The following is a 21,744-nucleotide window of genomic DNA, read 5'->3' as shown; positions in this document are numbered from 1 at the left end:
AAAATTGAAACTAGATCCCTTCCTCACATCTTATACAAAAATTCACTCAAAATGGAATAAAGGCTTAAATGTAAAACCCAAAACTATAAAAACCCTAGAAGAAAATCTAGGCAATACCATTCAGGAAATAGGCATGGGCAAAGATTTCATGATGAAATGGCCAAAAGCAATGGCAACAAAAGCAAGATTTACAAATGGGATCTAATTAAACTAAAGAGCTTCTGCACAGCAAAAGAAACTATCATCAGAGTGAACAGGCAACCTACAGAGTGGGAGAAAATTTTTGTAATGTATCCATTTGACAAAGGTCTAATATCCAGAATCTACAAAGAACTCAAATTTACAAGAATAAAACAAAGAACCCCATTTAAAATTAGGCAAAAGACATGACCAGACACTTCTCAAAATAAGACATTCACGCAGCCAACAAACATATGAAAAAAAGCTCAACATCACTAATCATTAGAGAAATGCAAATCAAAACCACAATGAGATACCATTTTACATCAGTGAGGATGGAGATTAAAAAATCAAGAAAGAACAGATGCTGGTGAGGTTGCAGAGAAACAGGAACGCTTTTACACTGTTGGTGGGAATGTAAATTAGTTCAACTATTGTGTAAGACAGTGTGGCGATTCCTCAAAGATCTAGAACCAGAAATGCCATTTGGTCCAGCAATTCTATTACTGAGTATACACCAAAAGGAATATAAATCATTCTGTGACAAAGATACATGCAGGCATATGTTCATTGTAGCCCTATTAAGAATAGCAAAGACATGGAATCAACCCAAATGCCCATCGATGATAGACTAGAAAATGTGTCACATATATACCATGGAATACTATACAGCCATAAAAAGGAATGTGATCATGTCCTTTGCAGGGACGTGGATGAAGCTGGAAGCCATTATCCTCAGCAAACTAACACAGAACAGAAAACCAAACACCCCATGTTCTCACTTACAAGTGGGAGCTGAACAATGAGAACACACAGACACAAGGAGGGGAACAACACACTAGGGCCTGTCAGGGGTGGGGTGGGGGAAGGGAGAGCATTAGGAAAAATAGCTAATGCATGCTTGGCTTAATACCGAGGTGATGGGTTGATAGGTGCAGGAAACCACCATGGCACATGTTTACCTATGTAACAAACCTGCACATGCTGCACGTGTATCCCAGAACTTAAAATCATAATTAAAAGAAAAAAAAGAAAATGAAAACGTAAGCCACAGACTGAACAAAAATATTTGCAATACACATATCTGACAAACGTTTTGTATCCAGACTACACAAATAACTTTTACAGCCAATGAGATGATTTTAAAATGGGCTAAATATTTGAAGACACTTCACAAAATAAGATTTACTGATGGCCAAAGCTACGTGAAAAGATCCTCAACATTGTTAGTCATTAGGAAACACAAATATAAACCATAATGAAGTATCACTATATATCCAAAACAATGGCTTAAAAAAGTACTGTCGATACCAGTATTGACAAGGCTGTGAAGCAACTGGAGACCACACTCATTGTCAGTAAAAATGGTACAACCAGGCAAACAGTTTGACAGTTATCAAGTTAAATATACAATTATCCTTTGATCCAGCAATTCTATTCCTTGGTATTTACCCAAGAGACATGATAATGTATATCCACATAAAGACCCGTATGTGAATGTTCATAGCAACTTTATTCAGAATAGCTAAGCACTAGAAATAACTTGAATTCCCATCAACGGGTAAAATACACCAATTGTGTTTTTGCATACAATGGAATATTGCTCCACAATATAAATCAGTGAATTACTGATCACACAACAACATGGATGGATCTCGAAAAACTACTTCCTGAAAATAAAAGTCAGGCACAAAAAAGTACACAGTGTATAATTCCATTCATATAAAATTCTAAGAAAGACAAAACTAATCTATAACAATAAAAAACAGATCCATTGTTACTTGGGCTGGGTGGTGGCTGGCAATATTGACTTGCCAAGTGGCATAAGGGGCATTTTGGAGGGGTGGTGATTATGGCAGTGGTTACTTGAATGTATGCATTTGTCAAACCTTACCAAGCTATACACTTAAAATAAGTGCCTTTTATATGTAGGTTATATATTGATAAAGCTTATTTTTAAAAAGAAAATCTATATATATACATATATATGCATATATGCTTATACAGTATATACTTAAAGGTTCAGAAAGATATATTCAAAAGTATAGAACAGTAATATTTCAAAGGTGACATTAAAAATATTTAATGATGGGAAGCACAAGCATTGATCCATCAGAAGAAATGGTAGGTTTGAACAACTGATACAGCCAACCCGTGTGAATGAAATGAGTGTTAGTCCAGAAAAACAATAGCTATGAGTGGTAGGATTACAGACGTCCTTTTTCTTCCTTTTGCTTATCTATATTTGTTAATATTCTGTAACAATCATGTACTTTAAAGTAAGAACAAAATCTATTTTTAATTATAAAGAAGAAAAATGGTACCCTGTTGATAATCACATTTTATACTGTTATAAAATTCTAATGAATCTAAAAACCCTAATGGAACTTTTAAATAATAGATATGAGAAATGGTATACTAAAACAGCATTGAATTGGAAGGTAAAAATGGACAATGCTATAAAAATATTTTCTGTCTACTACAAAGAAAATAGTGAGACATATTTTTAAATTATTTTACCATTTGAACATTTTAAAATGCCCTCCCTTTACTCCTGTCCCAACAAGATGTCCATATAATTGATTATGTTGTAAGAGAGAGATCATTTCCTCAAATTGTCCAGGCCCTGAAATGCCATAATGCTCAAAATGCATTATACAGTATGTTCCTATGGGTGTCTTGGTCTAGGTCAAACTTCAGAATCTGTCTGAGCAAGTCAGGAAATCAAATTATAATTATCAGCCCTGGATAAGTTTTTATAGCAAAATTATAGCCCATGACAAGCAGAGGTGTTGCTATCTCTTCCTAGCAAGACTACTACTGCTGTCTCTATGGCTCATCACAGCAACAAACCTTTGCCCTGAGCTATTCTTCAGAGGTAAGCACAATAAAAACCTGGCTATAAGAATAGTCGCTGAGAAGCTATGATCAGCAAATAATTACCAGGGAGTCCCCTTCATCATGTCTCTCTCTATTAACAGAGAAACTGTACCAGCTCCCCATCAGCCCAGCCAGGAGTCAATGGATGGTTTAGCAACAGGACTCCTTTCTGAAATTCTGAAAACCCCAGGGTAAAATTATGCTACTGTACAGTCTCCTAATGTTGCTTTACAATGCAGCTCAAATTTGTGATTTTAAAAGCACCTCAGCCCACTGTGAGTTCACAGTTATCTTTAATGATTTGCAAATCTTGGTGTTTTTTAACAGCTCATTTTTGTGCTGCGGCTACTGTGGTAACACCTGCATCTAAATAGTTATTGCTTATAATACCCTGGGCTGTCAGGATGTGCAGTAAATGAGAGGCAGTGCAGTATCTTCCACCTTTTCTAGCCTAATTCGCTCCTCCTCCATCTGAACACAAGCATACTGAGTCTGATGGAGCTGCTATGTCAGCTCCCAAGGCCCTCTTCCCCCTTGGCTCATGGGACGTCTGTCATCAGCAGCTGCTGATCATCCTGCTCTGTTACATGGAGAGACACAGGAAGAAGATGGCAGCCAGAAACCACCAGGCTCTTTCCCTCCTGTGAACAGAGGAAGGCTGAAAGCTCTGACTTTGAAGATGGAGGATCAACTTGTTCCCAGATGGCAACTATAAAAAAAAATACAGAAGTTTTCATGAGGCACACAATGTGACATTTCTACAAGATATTCTATTTATATCACATTACTAAATCCAGCTTCATTTTAGTGTCATTAACCTTTTAAGTGAGGATTAGAATCACCTTTACATGTGACAAGTATTATGTAACAACTTTTCTTCTCTAATTCCAAAATGTTTGGTATCTTTTAGGTAATAGTAATAATGGCAGATGTTTACTGAACAATACTATGTGCCTGACGTTGTTCTAAGCTTACATGCATTAACTCATTTAATCCTGAAAACAACCTGTTGTTATGATGAGTCAGGATTTGAACCCAGAATCTGTCTCCAGAGTCTTTGCCATTCTGAGATAGATCCAAAGATCAGACTCCGTTCCCCTATAGAAGTGAACCTCTTATGAAGACACCCAAGGACTCAGAATAAAATGGGCTACAACTATGCTTCCAAATGCCTCAGAATAGATGAGAAAAATCTCCAGGGTTGTATATGTGTCATAACTGCCTTGCCTTACCTGCAAAAGTCTTTTGTCTAAGCAAAGTATGGTTGGCTCTGAGGGAAGATATAATCAGTGATTTTCAAAAATGGAAATGGCCCCATTGTGATTTTTTTAGGTTTAAAATGCTCTTGGTAAATTCTCTAGGGTACAGTCCCATCCTCTATATCCCTGTATGGTGCCCAAAGCGCTGATGATCACACCTCTTCAAAACATTATCAGCTACACTGGAGGTTGCTTTCCATCTGTAAGCATTCTCTCACGGGGCCCATTTGGGAGAAGCAGAGGATGACACTGCCCAACTCTTTTCCCCCTGAGCCCTTAACCACTTTCACCTCCAACAGTCAGCACCTGTGTTCTCTGTCTGTGGGCTGCCACCAAGCTGCCAAAGCCTGCTTTGCCTGCAGGGAGAGAGAACCAGAGGGGACCCTCCAGAGCAGTCCTTGGCCAATGACAGACAGCATAGGAGATATACCCCAGCCCCTCATTCCTCCTGGAGACAACTCTAAGATGTCTCCAGAGCTCTCCTGCAAGATGGAGCCAAAGTCTCCCATCATGGAACTGGACATAATATTGCATCTTTCTCGGCCTCCTTCCTTTCCCTATCTTACTTCACCATCCTCTTACTGGTTTTCCTCAGATCACTTCATAATACATCACTTTCATTGACAACAACGTCTTTGGTTTACTTCTAGAGAACCTCATCTAAGAGTGGAGACTGGTATGTAGTGAACTGAAGGTGACGCAGGACATCCAGAAGGTCCCTCTGAAGTCCCACCTCCACGTATGGTCTAAACAAACATCTCAGGTCATTAACACTCCGGCTCTGCATAAGGGAAATCTTGGTCTCTCGGCACAAACAGAATGTTATGATCCATTAACACTGTGCTTGTTCATCCCTGAGCTACTCCTCAAAAATTTTTTTAAAATACAGAGGTCAAGTTATTGTGAGAGAGATGGCCAGAGTGTCCTCACATGATGTAACTGAATGAAACCTCTTAATGAGAAAACATTGAATGGATGTCCCAATAATTGTGGCTTCAACAACAAGAAATCACAGTGGATTCAATGGTTCAAAATGCCTGGGAGCCAAACAGATGTCTGTGCTAAATAATTGTGTTCTCAAGTCTGGGAGGAAGATGGAGGCCTAGAAAGGATAGGAGACTAGCACAAATCTCTCATTTCATGGTCTTGGTTCCTGTGAATCAAATGCTCTTGTTAAACATCTCTCACAGTAGCTTTAAACTTTAATTACATACTCTACCAAAGCAAGGATCAAAATCTCTACAAAGATTCTTTTTTATTTTTTATGATGAAGTATTTATTAGTGTGTCTCTTTGGAATAGATTTTCCTACTCCAGGCCTGAAAAGAAATTCCACATAGAAATCATTCTCAAAACACTTTTTAAATTCTTGAGAGTTTGTCCTTCTTTCTCGTCTCATGCAATGACTTGTTAATGAGGAATAATTAAAATAGATTCTTGTTAATAAGGTGAGAGGGGACGCATTGCATTTCAAAAATACTTTTAAATATAAAACCTTCAAGTACACCAATATCTATAATAAAGAAATTAAGGTCTAGTACATTTCAATCAATGGGGTAGCAACAAAAGATTTGCTTCATGCAATAGGTCAGCCTAACTGAAAACAGAGAATTATGATCTTGCTAATATCAACGTGGACCAGACAAAACACCATCCCTCTTATATGTATGTGACTATAATAGTTCTGCATTTCTTCCATCCTGGATTCTCAGCACCGATTCTATGATCCAAGGACTTTGAGATTCCCCCAAAATGTCCCAGAGCAGATTTCATGAGCTGTTCAACTGGACCCAGCCAGCAGCTTCAGGTTAGAACTTCATCTTGGTTGACTTGAGAGGAAATCCACCCCCAGTAAAACCAGGGCCATTTGGTTTGACCATTAAGAAGGTGTTATCCATGGGTGCTGTGTCCTTGTTTCTGTAATAGAGGAGATGAAAGTTAGCTTCCTTAACATCCTTTTTGTCTAAGTTTGACATTTGATAATCCTAGGGTGTGTTAGCCACTGAAAACTACTTTGATTACAGTTTCTAGTTTTAGACAAGGTAGTTGTTTAAATCTAATTAGGTGTTCACCGATAAAACATAAAATTAGGGCAAGACAATTAAATGCAAAATATGCTCTCCTAATGTTTATTTAAGTATGAACAGAAGACCTCATTATAACTCAAATGCTGTGTATTTGGTGACTTCTGACTTGGAATCATCTTCCTGTTTTATAAAACATTTGTTTAGCTCCAAAGATCAGTCAGAAGAATCTTTTTCTTGGCTCAATTATAATGACTAATTCATCATTTATCAACTTTTATATTGCAAAGTTCTGGTATAAATTTATAAATATTTACTACACACAAGGTATCTTCATCAAACTTGGACATTTATAAAACACAAATTTTCCTGTAACCCTAGACAAGCAACCATTATTACTAGAAATAGTTTTAAGATACAAGAAAAGCTGGGGAAGATAAATAAAATAGTATTTTTGGCAATGGATGAAGAGAATTCTGCCCTAAAATCAACAGTATAACTTCTATATAGATGTCCTTTAAATACACACACACACACACACACACACACACACACTCATATTCAGGCTTACTGCAGAAGTAACCTAGATCTACACAAGTTATCTATCTTGGGGTCTTAAAGAAAACACCTTTGGAATCCCTGTTAAACAATGAAAATTAAGCAAACTGCTAAGACCAAAACCAATTAGATTGGACAATTATGAATGACTCACCCTAGGGGAACAAACTGTCTTTTGGAAAAGAATCTGGTACTGCAGACTGTAGATCAGCCTGGGGATGTTGAGTAGGGTAGTCAGGGGCAGGTGCAGGTGTAGTTTGGGATCACAGTGGGAGCAGAGGGGTGTTTAAGAAAAACAAAAGAAGGTAAAAGGTACAAAATGATAAGAGTTGCTATTTTGTAAAGGGCATATGTGGAGACAACATCCACAGAGATTATTCTAAATTATTCCATTGGGAGAGAACCTGTAGAGGATTGGTAATCAACCCATCTGTCTCTCAGTAGAATTGATTTCATTGTTGTGAAAAACCATTCTCCATAAATAGGACGAAAGCCTTAGCCTTGAGTGGATCCAGCAAAGCAAATTCTTTCCTGTACTTTGGCAACTCGTCTGGCTCTTGACTGGTGTTAGAGGCGGCAGCACTCCCCTTCCCCCTGCCCTCTCTCGCCTTAAATAACCTGAATTTTCTTTTTCTGAAGGAGCTTAAGCTTAATGCTTCTGGCTTGGTCTAAGCTGACTAATGGGAATACTGTCTCCTTTATATTATCTTTTTAATGTATTTATAGACCATTATAATGACTCCCTCAGCCTTCTTCCTTCCAGTCTATACCATCTCAGCACTTTTGTTCTTGCCTCTTCATATTTTTTTCTTCAGCATCTTTTTTGCTATTATCCTATGAACTAATCTTTGTCTACCGGTTTAGGAATCACCAAGTAGATGGAACCACCAATGGAGCCCTAACTAGGTCAGAGTGGCTACTAGTAATAAGTGTGTAAGGACAAGAAGAGGACAGGTAAAGGCAAAGATTCTAGAGCTTTCTAGAACTTTCTAGTACTGCCCAGTTGAACTTTCTGTTATACCCAGCCACTAGCCACATGTGGCTATTAAGCACTTGAAATGTGACTAGTGAGACTGAGGAACTGATTTCACAGTAATTTGTTTAAATTTAAATGGCCACAAGTGGCAAACAGCTGGGCAGCACAGTGCTAGTGGACGGGCCCATCAAGAAGGGCTGAGCCAATATCTGGACAGCTCATGCTCTCTATGTCCATCAAGCTTTGGGGAAAGAGAGGGAGCAAGATCAGCAGGCAGTAATGTCAAAGAAGACTAGGCCAAATCCCAGGGTCAAGGCAAGAAAATTAATCAGCTCTAGAAAGATAATAAAGAGCCAAACTAGCTGTTTGTAACAGTGTAAACTAGACCATTGGTCTCCAAATGGTGTACGAACTTTAGAAAATGAATGAGATGATCCATTGTGGGTAGAAAGAAGACATTATTCAGTTACATCACAATTAAAAGAACTACAGAAGCAAGAACAAACACATTCAAAAGCTAGCAGAAGGCAAGAAATAACTAAGATCAGAGCAGAACTGAAGGAGATAGAGACACAAAAAACCCTTCAAAAAATCAATGAATCCAGGAGATGGTTTTTTTGAAAAGATCAACAAAATTGATAGACTGCTAGTAAGACAAATAAAGAAGAAGAGAGAGAAGAATCAAATAGATGCAATAAAAAATGATAAAGGGGATATCGCCACTGACTCCACAGAAATACAAACTACCATCAGAGAATACTATAAACACCTCTACACAAATCAACTAGAAAACCTAGAAGAAATGGATGAATTCCTGGACATATACACCCTCCCAAGACTAAACTAGGAAGAAGTTGAATCCCTAAATAGACCAATAACAGGCTCTGAAATTGAGGCAATAATTAATAGGCTACCAACCAAAAAGAAGTCCAGGACCAGACAGATTCACAGCCAAATTCTACCAGAGGTACAAGGAGGAGCTGGTACCATTCCTTCTGAAACTATTCCAACCAATAGCAAAAGAGGGAATCCTCCTTAATTCATTTTATAAGGCCAACACCACCCTGATACCAAAGCCTGGCAGAGACACAGCAAAAAAAGATAATTTTAGACCAATATCCCTGATGAACATTGATGCAAAAATCCTCAATAAAATACTGGCAAACCAAATCCAGAAGCACATCAAAATGCTTATCCACCATGATCAAGTGGGCTTCATCCCTGGGATGCAAGGCTGGTTCAACAGATGCAAATCAATAAACGTAATCCAGCATATAAACAGAACCAAAGACAAAAACCACATGATCATCTCAATAGATGCAGAAAAGGCCTTTGACAAAATTCAACAGCCCTTCGTCCTAAAAATTCTCAATACATTTGGTATTCATTGAATGTATCTCAAAATAGTAAGAGCTATTTATGACAAACCCACAGTCAATATCATACTGAAAGGGCAAAAACTGGAAGCATTCCCTTTAAAAACTGGCACAACACAGGGATGCCCTCTCTCACCACTCCTATTCAACATAGTGTTGGAAGTTCTGGCCAGGGCAATCAGGCGGGGGAAAGAAATAAAGGGTATTCAATTAGGAAAAGAGGAAGTCAAATTGTCCCTGTTTGCAGGTGACATGATTGTATATTTAGAAAACCCTATCCTCTCAGCCCAAAATCTCCTTAAGCTGATAAGCAACTTCAGCAAAGTCTCAGGATACAAAATCAATGTGCAAAAATCACAAGCATTCTTATACACCAATAACAGACAAACAGAGAGCCACACCGTGAGTGAACTCCCATTCACAATTGCTTCAAACAGAATAAAATACCTAGGAATCCAACTTACAAGGGATGTGAAGGACCTCTTCAAGGAGAACTACAAACCACTTCTCAGTGAAATAAAAGAGGACACAAACGAATGGAAGAACATTCCATGCTCATGGATAGGAAGAATCAATATCGTGAAAATGGCCATACTGCCCAAGGTAATTTATAGATTCAATGCCATCCCCATTAAGCTACCAATGACTTTCTTCACAGAATTGGAAAAAACTACTTTAAAGTCCATATGGAACCAAAAAAGAGTCCGCATTGCCAAGACAATCCTAAGCCAAAAAAAAAAAGCTGGAGGGATCATGCTACCTGACTTCAAAGTATACTACAAGGCTACAGTAACCAAAACAGCATGGTACTGGTACCAAAACAGAGATATAGACCAATGGAACAGAACAGAGCCCTCAGAAATAATACCACACATCTACAACCATCTGATCTTTGACAAATCTGACAAAAACAAGAAATGGGGAAGGATTCCCTATTTAATAAATGGTGCTGGGAAAATTGGCTAGCCATATGTAGAAAGCTGAAACTGGATCCCTTCTTTACACCTTATACAAGAATTAATTCAAGATGGATTAGAAACTTAAATGTTAGACCTAAAACCATAAAAACCCTAGAAGAAAACCTAGGTAATACCATTCAGGACATAGGCATGGGCAAGGACTTCATGTCTAAAACACCAAAAGCAATGGCAACAAAAGCCAAAATTGACAAATGGGAGCTAATTAAACTAAAGAGCTTCTGCACAGCAAAAGAAACTCCCGTCAGAGTGAACAGGCAACCTACAGAATTGGGAGAAAATTTTTGCAATCTACTCATCTGACAAAAGGCTAATATCCAGAACCTACAAAGAACTCAAACAAATTTACAAGAAAACAACAACCCCATCAAAAAGTGGGCAAAGGATATGAACAGACGCTTCTCAAAAGAAGACATTTATGCAGCCAACAGACACATGAAAAAATGCTCATCATCACTGGCCATCAGAGAAATGCAAATCAAAACCACGATGAGATACCATCTCACATCAGTTAGAATGGTGATCATTAAAAAGTCAGGAAACAACAGGTGCTGCAGAGGATATGGAGAAATAGGAACACTTACACAGTTGGTGGGATTGTAAACTAGTTCAACCACTGTGGAAGACAGTGTGATGATTCCTCAAGGATCTAGAACTAGAAATACCATTTGACTCAGCCATCCCATTACTGGGTATATACCCAAAGGATTATAAATCATGCTGCTGTAAAGACACATGCACACGTATGTTCACTGAGGCACTATTCACAATAGCAAAGACTTGGAACTAACCCAAATGTCCATCAATGACAGACTGGATTAAGAAAATGTGGCACATATACACCATGGAATACTATGCAGCCATAAAAAAGGATGAGTTCATGTCCTTTGTAGGAACATGCATGCAACTGGAAACCATCATTCTCAGCAAACTATCACAAGAACAGAAAACCAAACACTGCATGTTCTCACTCATAGGTGGGAATTGAACAATGAGAATATCTGGACACAGGAAGGGGAACATCACACACTGGGGCCTGTCGTGGGATGGGGGGAGGAGGGAGGGATAGCATTAGGAGATATACCTAAAGTAAATGACGAGTTAATGGGTGCAGCACACCAACATGACACATGTATACATATGTAACAAACCTGCACGTTGTGCACATGCACCCTAGAACTTAAAGTATAATAAAAAAAGAAAGAAGATATTATTATATTAATTCTATTAATTGATTATTTTCTTTTATTTCTATTCTATTAATTTATATTTCTTTTTATTGTTATTTATTAATAAATAAATCTATTAATACTTTTATATTTAAAATTTTAAAATTATGCTTTACTAAGAGTTACAAACTGACAGTGGTATCTGCATATAATTTATAAATTAAAATACATTGCAGGTAAATCTAAAACTATTCTGAAATTTAAAAATTATTTTAAAGATATATGCATATACATGCTGCAAGTTCAAAAACGTTTTACTGGGAAGGCTCAGTGGCTCATGTCTGTAATCCCAGTACTTTGGGAGGCCAAGGCCAGCAGATCACTTGGGACCAGGAGTCCAAGACCAGCCTGGCCAACATGACAAAACCCTGTCTCTACTAAAAACAGAAAAAAAAAATTAGCCGGGCATGTGGCGCACACTTGTCATCCCAGCTACTTGGAAGGCTGAGACATGAGAATGACTTAAACTCTGGAGTCAGAGTGAGCCAAGATGGTGCTACTGCACTCCGGCCTGGGTGACACAGTAAAACTCTGTCTCAAAAAAAGTTTTACTGATAAGGGTGTACAATCAAAGAGCTTGAAGACCACTGAGTTAGACACCTGCCTCATGTGGAAATTAACCATGTTGACATTTTATGAGCACAATCTTGATATCCTAAAAGAAAAATACAGTGTTTCCACTCCAGCATTCATTTAATTTACATTGTTAATATTAGTGGTTCTGAAGCTTCACTGTGCATGAAAATCACCTCAGGAGCTTATTAAATTGCAGGTTTCCAGAGTCTGCTGAATCCAAGTATCTGGAAATATGGCCTGGGAACCTGCATGTTTAATAAATCTCACTAGGGATTCTGAGTCAGACAGATAGTTGGTAGACCTACACATTAAGATGGACTTATTTAAATTATAGCAGTATTTTCCTCTACTATGGAACTGACACCTAAATGTGGAACAGGGGAGTATTCTGATTTACAAGAAGGGCAGACTTTTACTGGCAAATGAATTTGCATCCAGTTACTTTATATAACTTTGCTACTAACGAATCTTAGGCAAATGCACTCAAGCCATATTTCACCATGTCCCTGAAATGTCCATGTGGATAAATACCAAGCATGACTTTCAGCCCATAACGTGAGTCACTGCCAAATTAACTGGATGATTTTGGCAATGTCACGCAGCCAAACCAAGTTTCAAAACTAGTTCATTTCAAACCCAATTCATTTGGGCCCCTATTCTCACCCTGGGATCAGGCAAATAATACTAACAATGTGAAGAGAACTTTTGTTTTTCAACATGGGAGCATCCTGAAACCCAAAATGTTCACCTCACCTCTACATTATCATCTCCTAGAGGAAGAGGTCACATCAACCCCCCAAAGCAGATGCTGAAGTCAGTCACTAGACACAGAAGATGGTTCAGAGATAATAACTATCTAAAAACCTAGGCAGGCATGGCTCACCCTGTAATCTCAACATTTGGGGAGGCTGAGGCAGGAAGATTGTTTGAGGCCAGGAGGTCAAGACCAGCCTGGGCAACATAGCAAGACCCTATCACTAAAAAATAAAAAATAAATAAATAAATAAATAAAAACATAGGTGAACTATTAGCAGTTATAGTGGTACAGGGGCATCATTAGAAAGAACAGCTTTATGAAGCCCCGGTCCCTTAGCAAAAGCACATGTGGTTTTAAATGTGAATATGCTGTTCAAGACTGATTTTGAACCTCATTTGCAAACATAGTTATGACATTATTATCTCCAAACCATAGACTAGTGTGGGGGGAAAAGTCGTATTACATTTCCTCTGCTCCATGGTAGATCCACCAATGAACAGATATTAATGAATCCCTGTTAGAATCCCAAGGAGAGGATTCAGTATCAGATGAGTCACTGATCTTGCTCTGATACAAACTTAGTTAGTGACTGGTAGAATGTCATTTGTTTGCCCTGCGACTTAGTTTACCCCAGTGAAACTTGCAAGTCTGTGACTGTTCACCAAATATTTTCTTATGTGCAGATAATAGGCACAAATAGGACGTTTGACTAATTCTTACTTTTGAAGTTGTTCTTTACGTTTCTGAGCGAGGTATTTCTTCTTTAAATTCTGGAGCTCATTGGTAAGTTTCTCTACCTCATATTTATATTCTTTGCTCTGTACTTCATACATATTCAGTTCTGAAGACAAAACCTAACATGACAAATAAAGTGGCGTTAACAAAAGATACAATATCCTTTTCTGAGAAATCTTTTAATCTGCTACCATTTACCGCAGTGGAGCTAGAGGTGCGAAACAATGCCCAAGCATCACAATTAATCTGCATGCTTCCACCTGCTCAGGGTCCACGTCTGAGTAGAAACCTGGCTGAGGGCTGAAGATGCATCATCTGGTTGCAACTTTAAATAAAGTATCATTCCCCCACTTAAAAGAAGAACTATTAGACAACATTCGAACAGGCTCACAGATGAATAGTCTAATGTGCTTCAAGGAATATCATGAATAGAGACAGATAAACTCCCAGACACAGAATCTAAAATTGCTTTTAAAACCTTAAAAAAAAGAGAGAAAATATTCAAGAAAAACATCACTAGAGAGTGTGATTCATCTGAGGATTATGAAAAAAATTATTCTGAAATCATCCTGCCATCACTGCTAACTAAGCATTCAATGTATGTGTTTTCAGGGTTGTGATGCTGCTGAATGCCTATCCCCTCTTTACTGTGTTCTTCGGGACCCTTCAAAGCCTGACTACCTGCTTCCTTCCGTTGCTGTGTTCAGTAGCTGCTGCGGGTCTTGGGCTGGACAAGAGGAGTGGGGATTCACTCATCTGCATAGCACACAGCACGTGCCAAAGCTGGGGTGTGCTCCCCACCAAAACCAAAAAGAAAAGGAAGGCTATAGTTCTAACATGCATGCAATAGGCTGGATTTATTTTTCCTCTTGTTTGCTATTTTAAAGATTTGCATAAAAGGGAGATCTTAGCCTTCTTAGTGTTCATCTGCTTCTGAACTCTTTCTTCTTCACTGCTGTGAAAATGATTCTGACTATGTTATCATGGGCTAAAGAATGTAATTTTCATGCTGGGAAAAAAAAAAAAAAAAAGGCCTGTCTCAATAGTTAAACTCTTAGAAACAAAAACCCTGCTTCTAAACAATGAATGTGGAGTTTCCTAAAAGAGTAGGTAAGTATCAAGGACAAACTGGCAGACATGCTCAGTACCACCCACCTCTAAACCTCTTCACGAAGGGTCACATTTCATTTGAGCGAAAAATCTGGATTTCCTGAGATAAAGGGTTAAATTCACAAAAGGCTCCTGTGAGCTTTTGAAGGCAACCCGGAGCTCTGAGTGAATAAGATAGCTCTGTGCTTTTCTAATCTATATCTACCTCTGAGAAAACCAGAAAATAATTTGTTTTCTTTAAAATATTCAATTTTTTAAAGGAACAAAATAATCAAAAGATTATGTCTTATGCAAAACTCAGATTATGTCTCAGGATATTCATGTGAAATGAACATTCAGAGTGACAAATTGAAAATTAATGCTCTAATTAGACTTGTTTCATTTGCCCTTTTAAAATAAAAGGATGCAGTTTTACAATGTCCTGTTTTTGAAGGGGTTAGGGCTATACTAGTAGGGTGGCATATATTTTACCCCAGACAGAAAGTCAACGATTATTACCCTCATTGGACAGGAAGTGCCAGAATTCAACTGGCACATGCTTCATCCTGTGGCTGTGTGTAAAACTTCCCCAACACGCCAAGAATATCTAAGTACTCGCTTAGGAGGTGAAGCTCAAAATATAGTGTGAACATGCACAATTTTTGAGAAAAACTTTACAAAGGCACATATAAAAGTAAAACACTCCATATCTCTGCAACTGAGGGTCTTACGTGACTTAGAAGGGAATCACACTATCAAAAAATCTTGCCTGATTTTATTTCTCTTTCATGGTTACATATTTGAGAGCTGGTCAGGAAGCAAGGCCCTCAGGGCTGGGCAGTAGCTGGACTTCTTCTGTGTATGTTTATTTCAGATGGGATGGAATACCAGAGACCCACCATGGCACGGCAGTCTGCTTCAGTTGGGCAATAGTGTTAAAATATTTCCTTTGCTCATCCCTGCCCTTCAAGTACTCTAACAAGTCATCTTGAGATCATCCATACAAACCCTGTCCCCCACATTTCCATTTCGTGGTCATCATCTTTTCGTCTCTTGCTCACCTGCCTCTTTCTGGAAATGGAAAATGGTGCTCATAGTCCAGGAAGAGAGGGGTAGCTCTGAGGTCGGCTGGGCTCGTCCTAGACTAGAGCTCTAAGAAAGCCAACCTCAGAGGATCGTGGCATTGAGAGACTGGCTCATCGTGTGGAGGCAGTGGACTTGTCCAGGTGTGCTCCCCAGTGTGGCTGCCCTGGGGCCAGGAAGGAACAGGGGCTACCACTTACTTTGAGCTGCTGCTTCTTGTCATGCAGTGTGCGTCGGTAGAGCTTCAGCTGTTCTGCAGCCTCAGGTCCAGGCTGGCGGGCCAAGACGTGCTTTAGTTCCATGTAGAGTTTCTCCTTTTCCTAGTAGAGAGCAGAACCAGAAGCAGAGATAAACGGCCCCGTCAAAACAGGGAAAATGCCTTTCACTGCACGGCCAGCACAATGTGGGAGTGGCCCGAGCTACTTCACAGCTCCACAGTGATCACATTCACTCACAGATTCATTCAGTCATGCATTGAAAAATCCTTATGAAGGGCGGGGAATGTGCCCAACCTTTGGATACAAGTAATAAGACAATGAGTAAGAGAAAGTTCCTCTCTACCTGAACATAAGATCACAAGGACTGGGAGACAAGGGCAAGGATAGAAGATCTTGCCAGGAAAAGGAGGGAGTGACTGACTCTGGTTGGAGGAGTTAGTTGGAGGAAGGAAGTAAAAAAGAGAATTTTTCAAGAAATATAATAGCCTGGTGCAGTGACTCATGCCTGTGATTCCAGCACTTTGGGAGGCCGAGGCAGCAGGGTCGCTTGAGGCCAGGAGTTCAAGACCAACATGGGCAACATAGTGAGACCACGGCTCTATTTAATAAAAAAAAAAAAAAAAAAAAAAAAGAAAGAAAGAAAGAAAAGAAAAATACAAAAATTAGCCGGACATTTTGGTGCATGCCTATAGTCCCAGCTACTTAGGAGGCTGAGGGGAGAAGATCATTTGAGCCCAGGAGATCGAGGGAGCAATGAGCTATGCACCACTGCACTCCAGGCCCCATCTATAAAAAAAAAGAAAAGAAATATGATGGCATGAGAAGAAAAGAAATCTGAAAGTGGTTTGAGCGAAGAGGTAAATATCCAGGGAAACTCGGGTATGCATATTGGTAGACCTAAAAGAAAGGATTTACTAGAAACCCTAAGCAAATGATAATTCTGTAACTTTATTTAAACAATAAACAATGTGAAATCCCCATTTGAATCCTAGAGTTTAATTGCTTGTAAAGTGTTTTCAGATCCTTGAACTAAAGAAATTACATACAAGCAAAGATTTATTTCTAAAGCATCTCAATTCTAGATTTCCATATCACTAAACTGCAATAATTTCAATAAACATTGATAAAGTCTAGTGTGTCTACTCATTAGTCTCTGTACACATTTATTTCCTTAAGATAATCGTGGTAAGCACAAGCCCTCTCATTAAATGAAACATTCAGTCAAATGGATATTAATTTTTACCTACAGCTAAGTATTCTTAGTATTGTTATCAAATAATCTGTTTTTAGCAGAGAATATAAAAGTCATAAAAAATTAGGTGAAAGAAAAATCAACTAGTCATTTTTAGCATTTGTTTTGGTTTTTCCTTTTCCCTGGCCAAATTATTGAAACTTCATTACAAAAACATAGCTCTACTTATAGAAGAGTGTATGCAACTTAAAAAGTATTTGGATGGAATAAGCTTTGGGAAAAACACATATGAAAACGATACTCACCATTTAAGAAATAATTCCACAAATGACAAGGAAATCCAAAAGCCCGTGCAAAAGAAGAGAACTTGAACAAATCGAATTACAAAGTGATGATTTTTCCCTTGCTGTACAACACCTCTCGTCACACCTTACAATATAATCTTCACAGTAAATGGATGTAGCAGGCAATGAGAAAGATATCAGGAGGTGAGTTTATTTTCTATAGACACTTAACACCTGCTCTGTTGGGAAAATAACACTTCTGACAAGGCTTCAAGATTCAATTTGGAGAGGGTAATAAATACATGGAGAAGCCCATGAAACAGTTTTGTCCATTTCTTTCAGCTTACCTTTCTCTATACCAGAGTACGGATAAACTTGCAAAGGAAAGAACCTCACAATGACAGAGAGAAAGCAGTCTGGTTTGGGATATAATAACGTCTTAAACTGAAAAGATCATCTTACTCCAAGCATCTTGAAATGTTTCACAGGTGTAATTCTCTTCAATTACTCTTGGTAGGTTGAGAGGAGAGAAACACAGAAAAGAAAGTTTGAAAGAAACAAAATATTGTCACCTCACCACATAGGTGAGGATCTCAGCATCAGCAGGAATTAATGGTGCCTCCAAAGTCCATTGGCAAGTCAAAAAGCTAGTGATGGTACACCCCAAGAATCACCTTTCCTGTGCAAAACTTCCCCTGGGGCTCAAGGACATGGTATCACCCTGAAAATATTTGGGCAAAATTGAGCTACAAAATTCCAACTACATGATATCATGGATAGAAGAATCAAGCCAGAAGGTAGAATCAGGTTCAAAGCCACATTAGAAAGTAATGATGGTAAGAGCATGACTCACCTCCTCCATCTCCCCCTCTACAACATCTAAATAAGCCCTGCCATGTCCTCTAATAGAAAGCACAGTCTTCTGACACAGAGTGAATGATATTGTCATTTATCCGGTCTTCTTCATCACTTCCAATATTTTTTTTCTTTACTTTTTGTTCTTTTTTTTGAGACAGGGTCTCACTCTGTCACCCAGGCTGGAGTACAGTGGTGCAATCATAGCTCACTGCAGCCTCGACCTCCTGAACTCAAGCAATCCTCTCACCTCAGCCTCCCTAGTAACTGGGACTACAGGCATGCACCACCATGCTTGGCTAACTTTTGTACTTCATGTAGAGGCGGGGTCTTGTTATGTTGCCCAGGCTCATCTCCAACTCCTGGGCTCATTTTATCCACTCACCTCAGCCTCCCAAAGTGCTGTGATTACAGGTATGAGCCACCACACCCAGCCTAGTATTTCTTTCTAGGCTGTAACCTTAATTGAAATGGATTTATTCTAAAGAATAGCTGAGCAACTGAACAGTGAGGGCCCACAAGTATGGAGAAAAGTGAAGAAACTGAATTACCACTAAAACTGTCTGGGTAGTCAAGTCAAAAAGTTCTGAGAATTAAATAACTCAGGGCAAGTGAGCCCTTTGTGTTCATGGTGGATAGAAGAAAAAACAAATGAAACTTCAGAGACTAAGATAGTGGAATACATGAAGAGCAGAGGCAAAGGGAATGGGGGCAGTGGTTGGAATGCGTATTGCCCAGCTTCACCACGTGTGAATTTTGGTCAATGCTTACAGTGGAAAACCTGTCTGATAAAGCAAAGTCTGGTCAGCATTAACATTCTAGCCTTGTGTATCATACAGATTCATATTTTGGGAGAACATGCTAGTAATTTGGATAAATACGAAATGCTTGATGGATTGAAGGTCTTAAGCACAATTGTCTTCCAATTTATTTCTCTCGTAACCCTCTACAAGGGCCAACCAAGCTCTTCAAACATTGTGCAATGGTGTGTATAATAACCCCATTTAGAGACAAAGCGTGCAATTCTATTATAAAGAGAATCTATCTTATGCAACAGAGACTCATTAGCTGTCCAATGTATATTTTCTCCATAAGCCAGCAGTGGCAGAATCAGCTGCCTTATAATACATATCCTGTCCTTCTTCATTAAGCCACATCCATTTCTCCTTAAATCTAGTAGATTAATTTGTCACTTGGTTAGAAGCACCGTATGTCAATGAAACATCATAAGAAAATCATAAAGAGTATATTATTTCCCCACCAATAAGAGATTGCATCTTCAGGTTGGCATTTCTTTTATTCAGAGTTTGCTGGTGATGCACAGCAATAGTACTTTGTAGCATGCCTCACTATTTATTTTATAAACAACTATACTGGAATCAAGTTCAACTACTAATACCAAAAGAGTAGCTCTCTCTTTGGCTAAGCATGTCTTGAGAGCACTAACCATACTATGTCTATCCTTGAAATGATAGTCTCTTCCTAGATAACCTGTTCTCTCCATTGGACAGGCCATCAGATCTGATTATGAATTCTTTTGCTGTGAAGAATCTGCCAAGTTATGCTGTGTAACTGTACATCTCATTGTCAATATCAGCTGAGTATAGTAGTAAGAAATTAATTATGGTATTAGCTTCCAATAATGTTGTTATTACATGGTGGCAGTCTGTAACCTCACAACGGAAATTCCAGACATATTCTGAACAGCCTATGCAAATAAGAGTCAGTGCTCTTCGAGGTACAATTCAGAAGGAGAAATTGAGTTGCTCACAGAACTCCTTTTCCCACCAAGCTAAGGTTTTATAGTCACTGTCTGTTTATATCTTCAGCTGAAAACAGAACGTAGTTCAAATTCAGTGTGCACCTCAGCACCCCTTCTTCCTCAGCTTGCCTACTTGAAGCAATAATTGACTGAGAGGAACTAATTTATTCCATTTTCACCTGAATCTGTATTTGGCAAATGCCAGTGCATTGATTCTGCTCACCCTGGAGTCATCAATTTGCTTGGGTGAGACTTGGGAATAATCACCTCAGTCTGTGAACAAGCTGACTCAAGCGAAACAGGCCACTTTCCTCCAGACCAAAGACATATGCTTATCTACACCTACCAGGGCAAAAGCTACCCACTCAGATGCTTGAGTGCCAAGAACTCCAAGGAAAGAAATACCATCTTGCCTTCACTCCAGCCTTACCCAGTGGGTTCAAGATAATGTTGATTTTTTTTTATTATTCAATAACCACTACTTCTGAGAGAAGCTACTTCGCAGAATATACAGAAAACCTCTTTTTCAAAATGTCAACAGACATCATGTTACTACCAACAGTATTTTATCTTTATAAACCCATTATCTCTCTCCAACTGAATTTTGAGCCTTTAAGGCCAGAACCATGGTGGATCTCTCTCTATATAACTCGCACCTACTGTTGTGCTCTCCTCGTTCTATTGAGGAAGCTCAATAATTTCACTGATTGCAATTACACGGTCAGCAAACTATGCCCACAGTATTTTACCAATATACATCAATACAGGTACAGATATATTTGTGTTGAGAATTTTTACTTGAATTAAACCATTTGATAACATCTTCCAGTTAGCAGAGCTTGCATAATTCACTTTACTGAGCTGGTGCTATGAGTTCCATCACATTGAGCAATATTTATTTATTATGTATGTTGTGTATAACTCAGAAAATCACCTGAGATACAACCTTGCCTTGATCTCTTAAATGTTTATAGAGGTTTTCTGATAGTTCAAGTAGTTTCAAACATTTTCTTAAATTCATAAGACTTGCAAATGTATTCAAATTAATTGGCTCTGAAAAGACTACTTGTATGTGCATGTACATAGTGATACATATAAATATAAAAATGTAAGCATAACTTTTTTTTTTGAAATGGAGTCTCACTCTGTCGCCTAGCCTGGAGTACAATGGCACGATCTTGGCTCACTGCAACCTCCGCCTCGCGGGTTCAAGAGATTATGCTGCCTCAGCCTCCTGAGTAGCTGGGATTACAGGTGCACGCCACCATGCCCGGCTAATTTTTGTATTTTCAGTAGAGATGGGGTTTCACCACGTTGGTCAGGCTGGTTTCGAACTCCTGACCTTGTGATCTGCCCTCCTCAGCCTCCTAAAGTGCTGGGATTACAGGCATGAGCTACTACATTCAGCCGTAAGCAAAACTCTTAAACTACATTCCTGAACTAAATAATGTGTTGACTTTTTAAACAGCCTCCTTAAACACAGAAATCCTAATTGCACACATAACTCTTTTCCAGAATTGAAAAAAAATGCAATACTTTTTTGCCTCTTTGCTTGGTTTCAGTCCTTTTTCCATCCCCCGACTACCATCCATAATTCTTAACAGAAGACAAAAGCAACATTTAAAATTCTAAGCAAAATTACTTCCCTCTGTATATAAAAGCAACTCTAGAACACTGCCTAATTTATCTGGAAATGCCTGTTTTCATTAGCAGAAAAATAAATTAGAAACTCTGT

General features: G+C 38.7%; 1 protein-coding gene across 9 annotated transcripts in view; it reads right to left on the bottom strand.

The window, feature by feature from the left end:
• Nucleotides 1–5,570: 5,570 nt before the first annotated feature.
• CFAP58 (cilia and flagella associated protein 58) overlaps nucleotides 5,571–21,744 on the bottom strand; it is a 128,128-nt gene continuing 111,954 nt past the window's right edge. For all 9 annotated transcript variants that reach the window (XR_013398399.1, XR_013398398.1, XM_077947472.1 and 6 more), the window contains 3 exons: nucleotides 15,899–16,018; nucleotides 13,512–13,645; nucleotides 5,571–6,235 (listed from right to left, as the gene is read on the bottom strand). Coding sequence is in view for 7 of the 9 variants with exons in the window: in XM_077947472.1 (XP_077803598.1) it covers nucleotides 6,127–6,235; nucleotides 13,512–13,645; nucleotides 15,899–16,018 (363 nt within the window). In the remaining 2 variants the exon portion in view is untranslated. The remainder of the gene's footprint in view (nucleotides 6,236–13,511; nucleotides 13,646–15,898; nucleotides 16,019–21,744) is intronic.

The sequence above is a fragment of the Macaca mulatta genome, chromosome 9 (genome assembly GCF_049350105.2).
Source record: "Macaca mulatta isolate MMU2019108-1 chromosome 9, T2T-MMU8v2.0, whole genome shotgun sequence".
In the NCBI taxonomy this organism is placed as follows: Eukaryota; Metazoa; Chordata; class Mammalia; order Primates; family Cercopithecidae; genus Macaca; species Macaca mulatta.
Note: the sequence above shows the minus strand (reverse complement) of the source record. Positions and strands in the feature narration are given on the sequence as shown.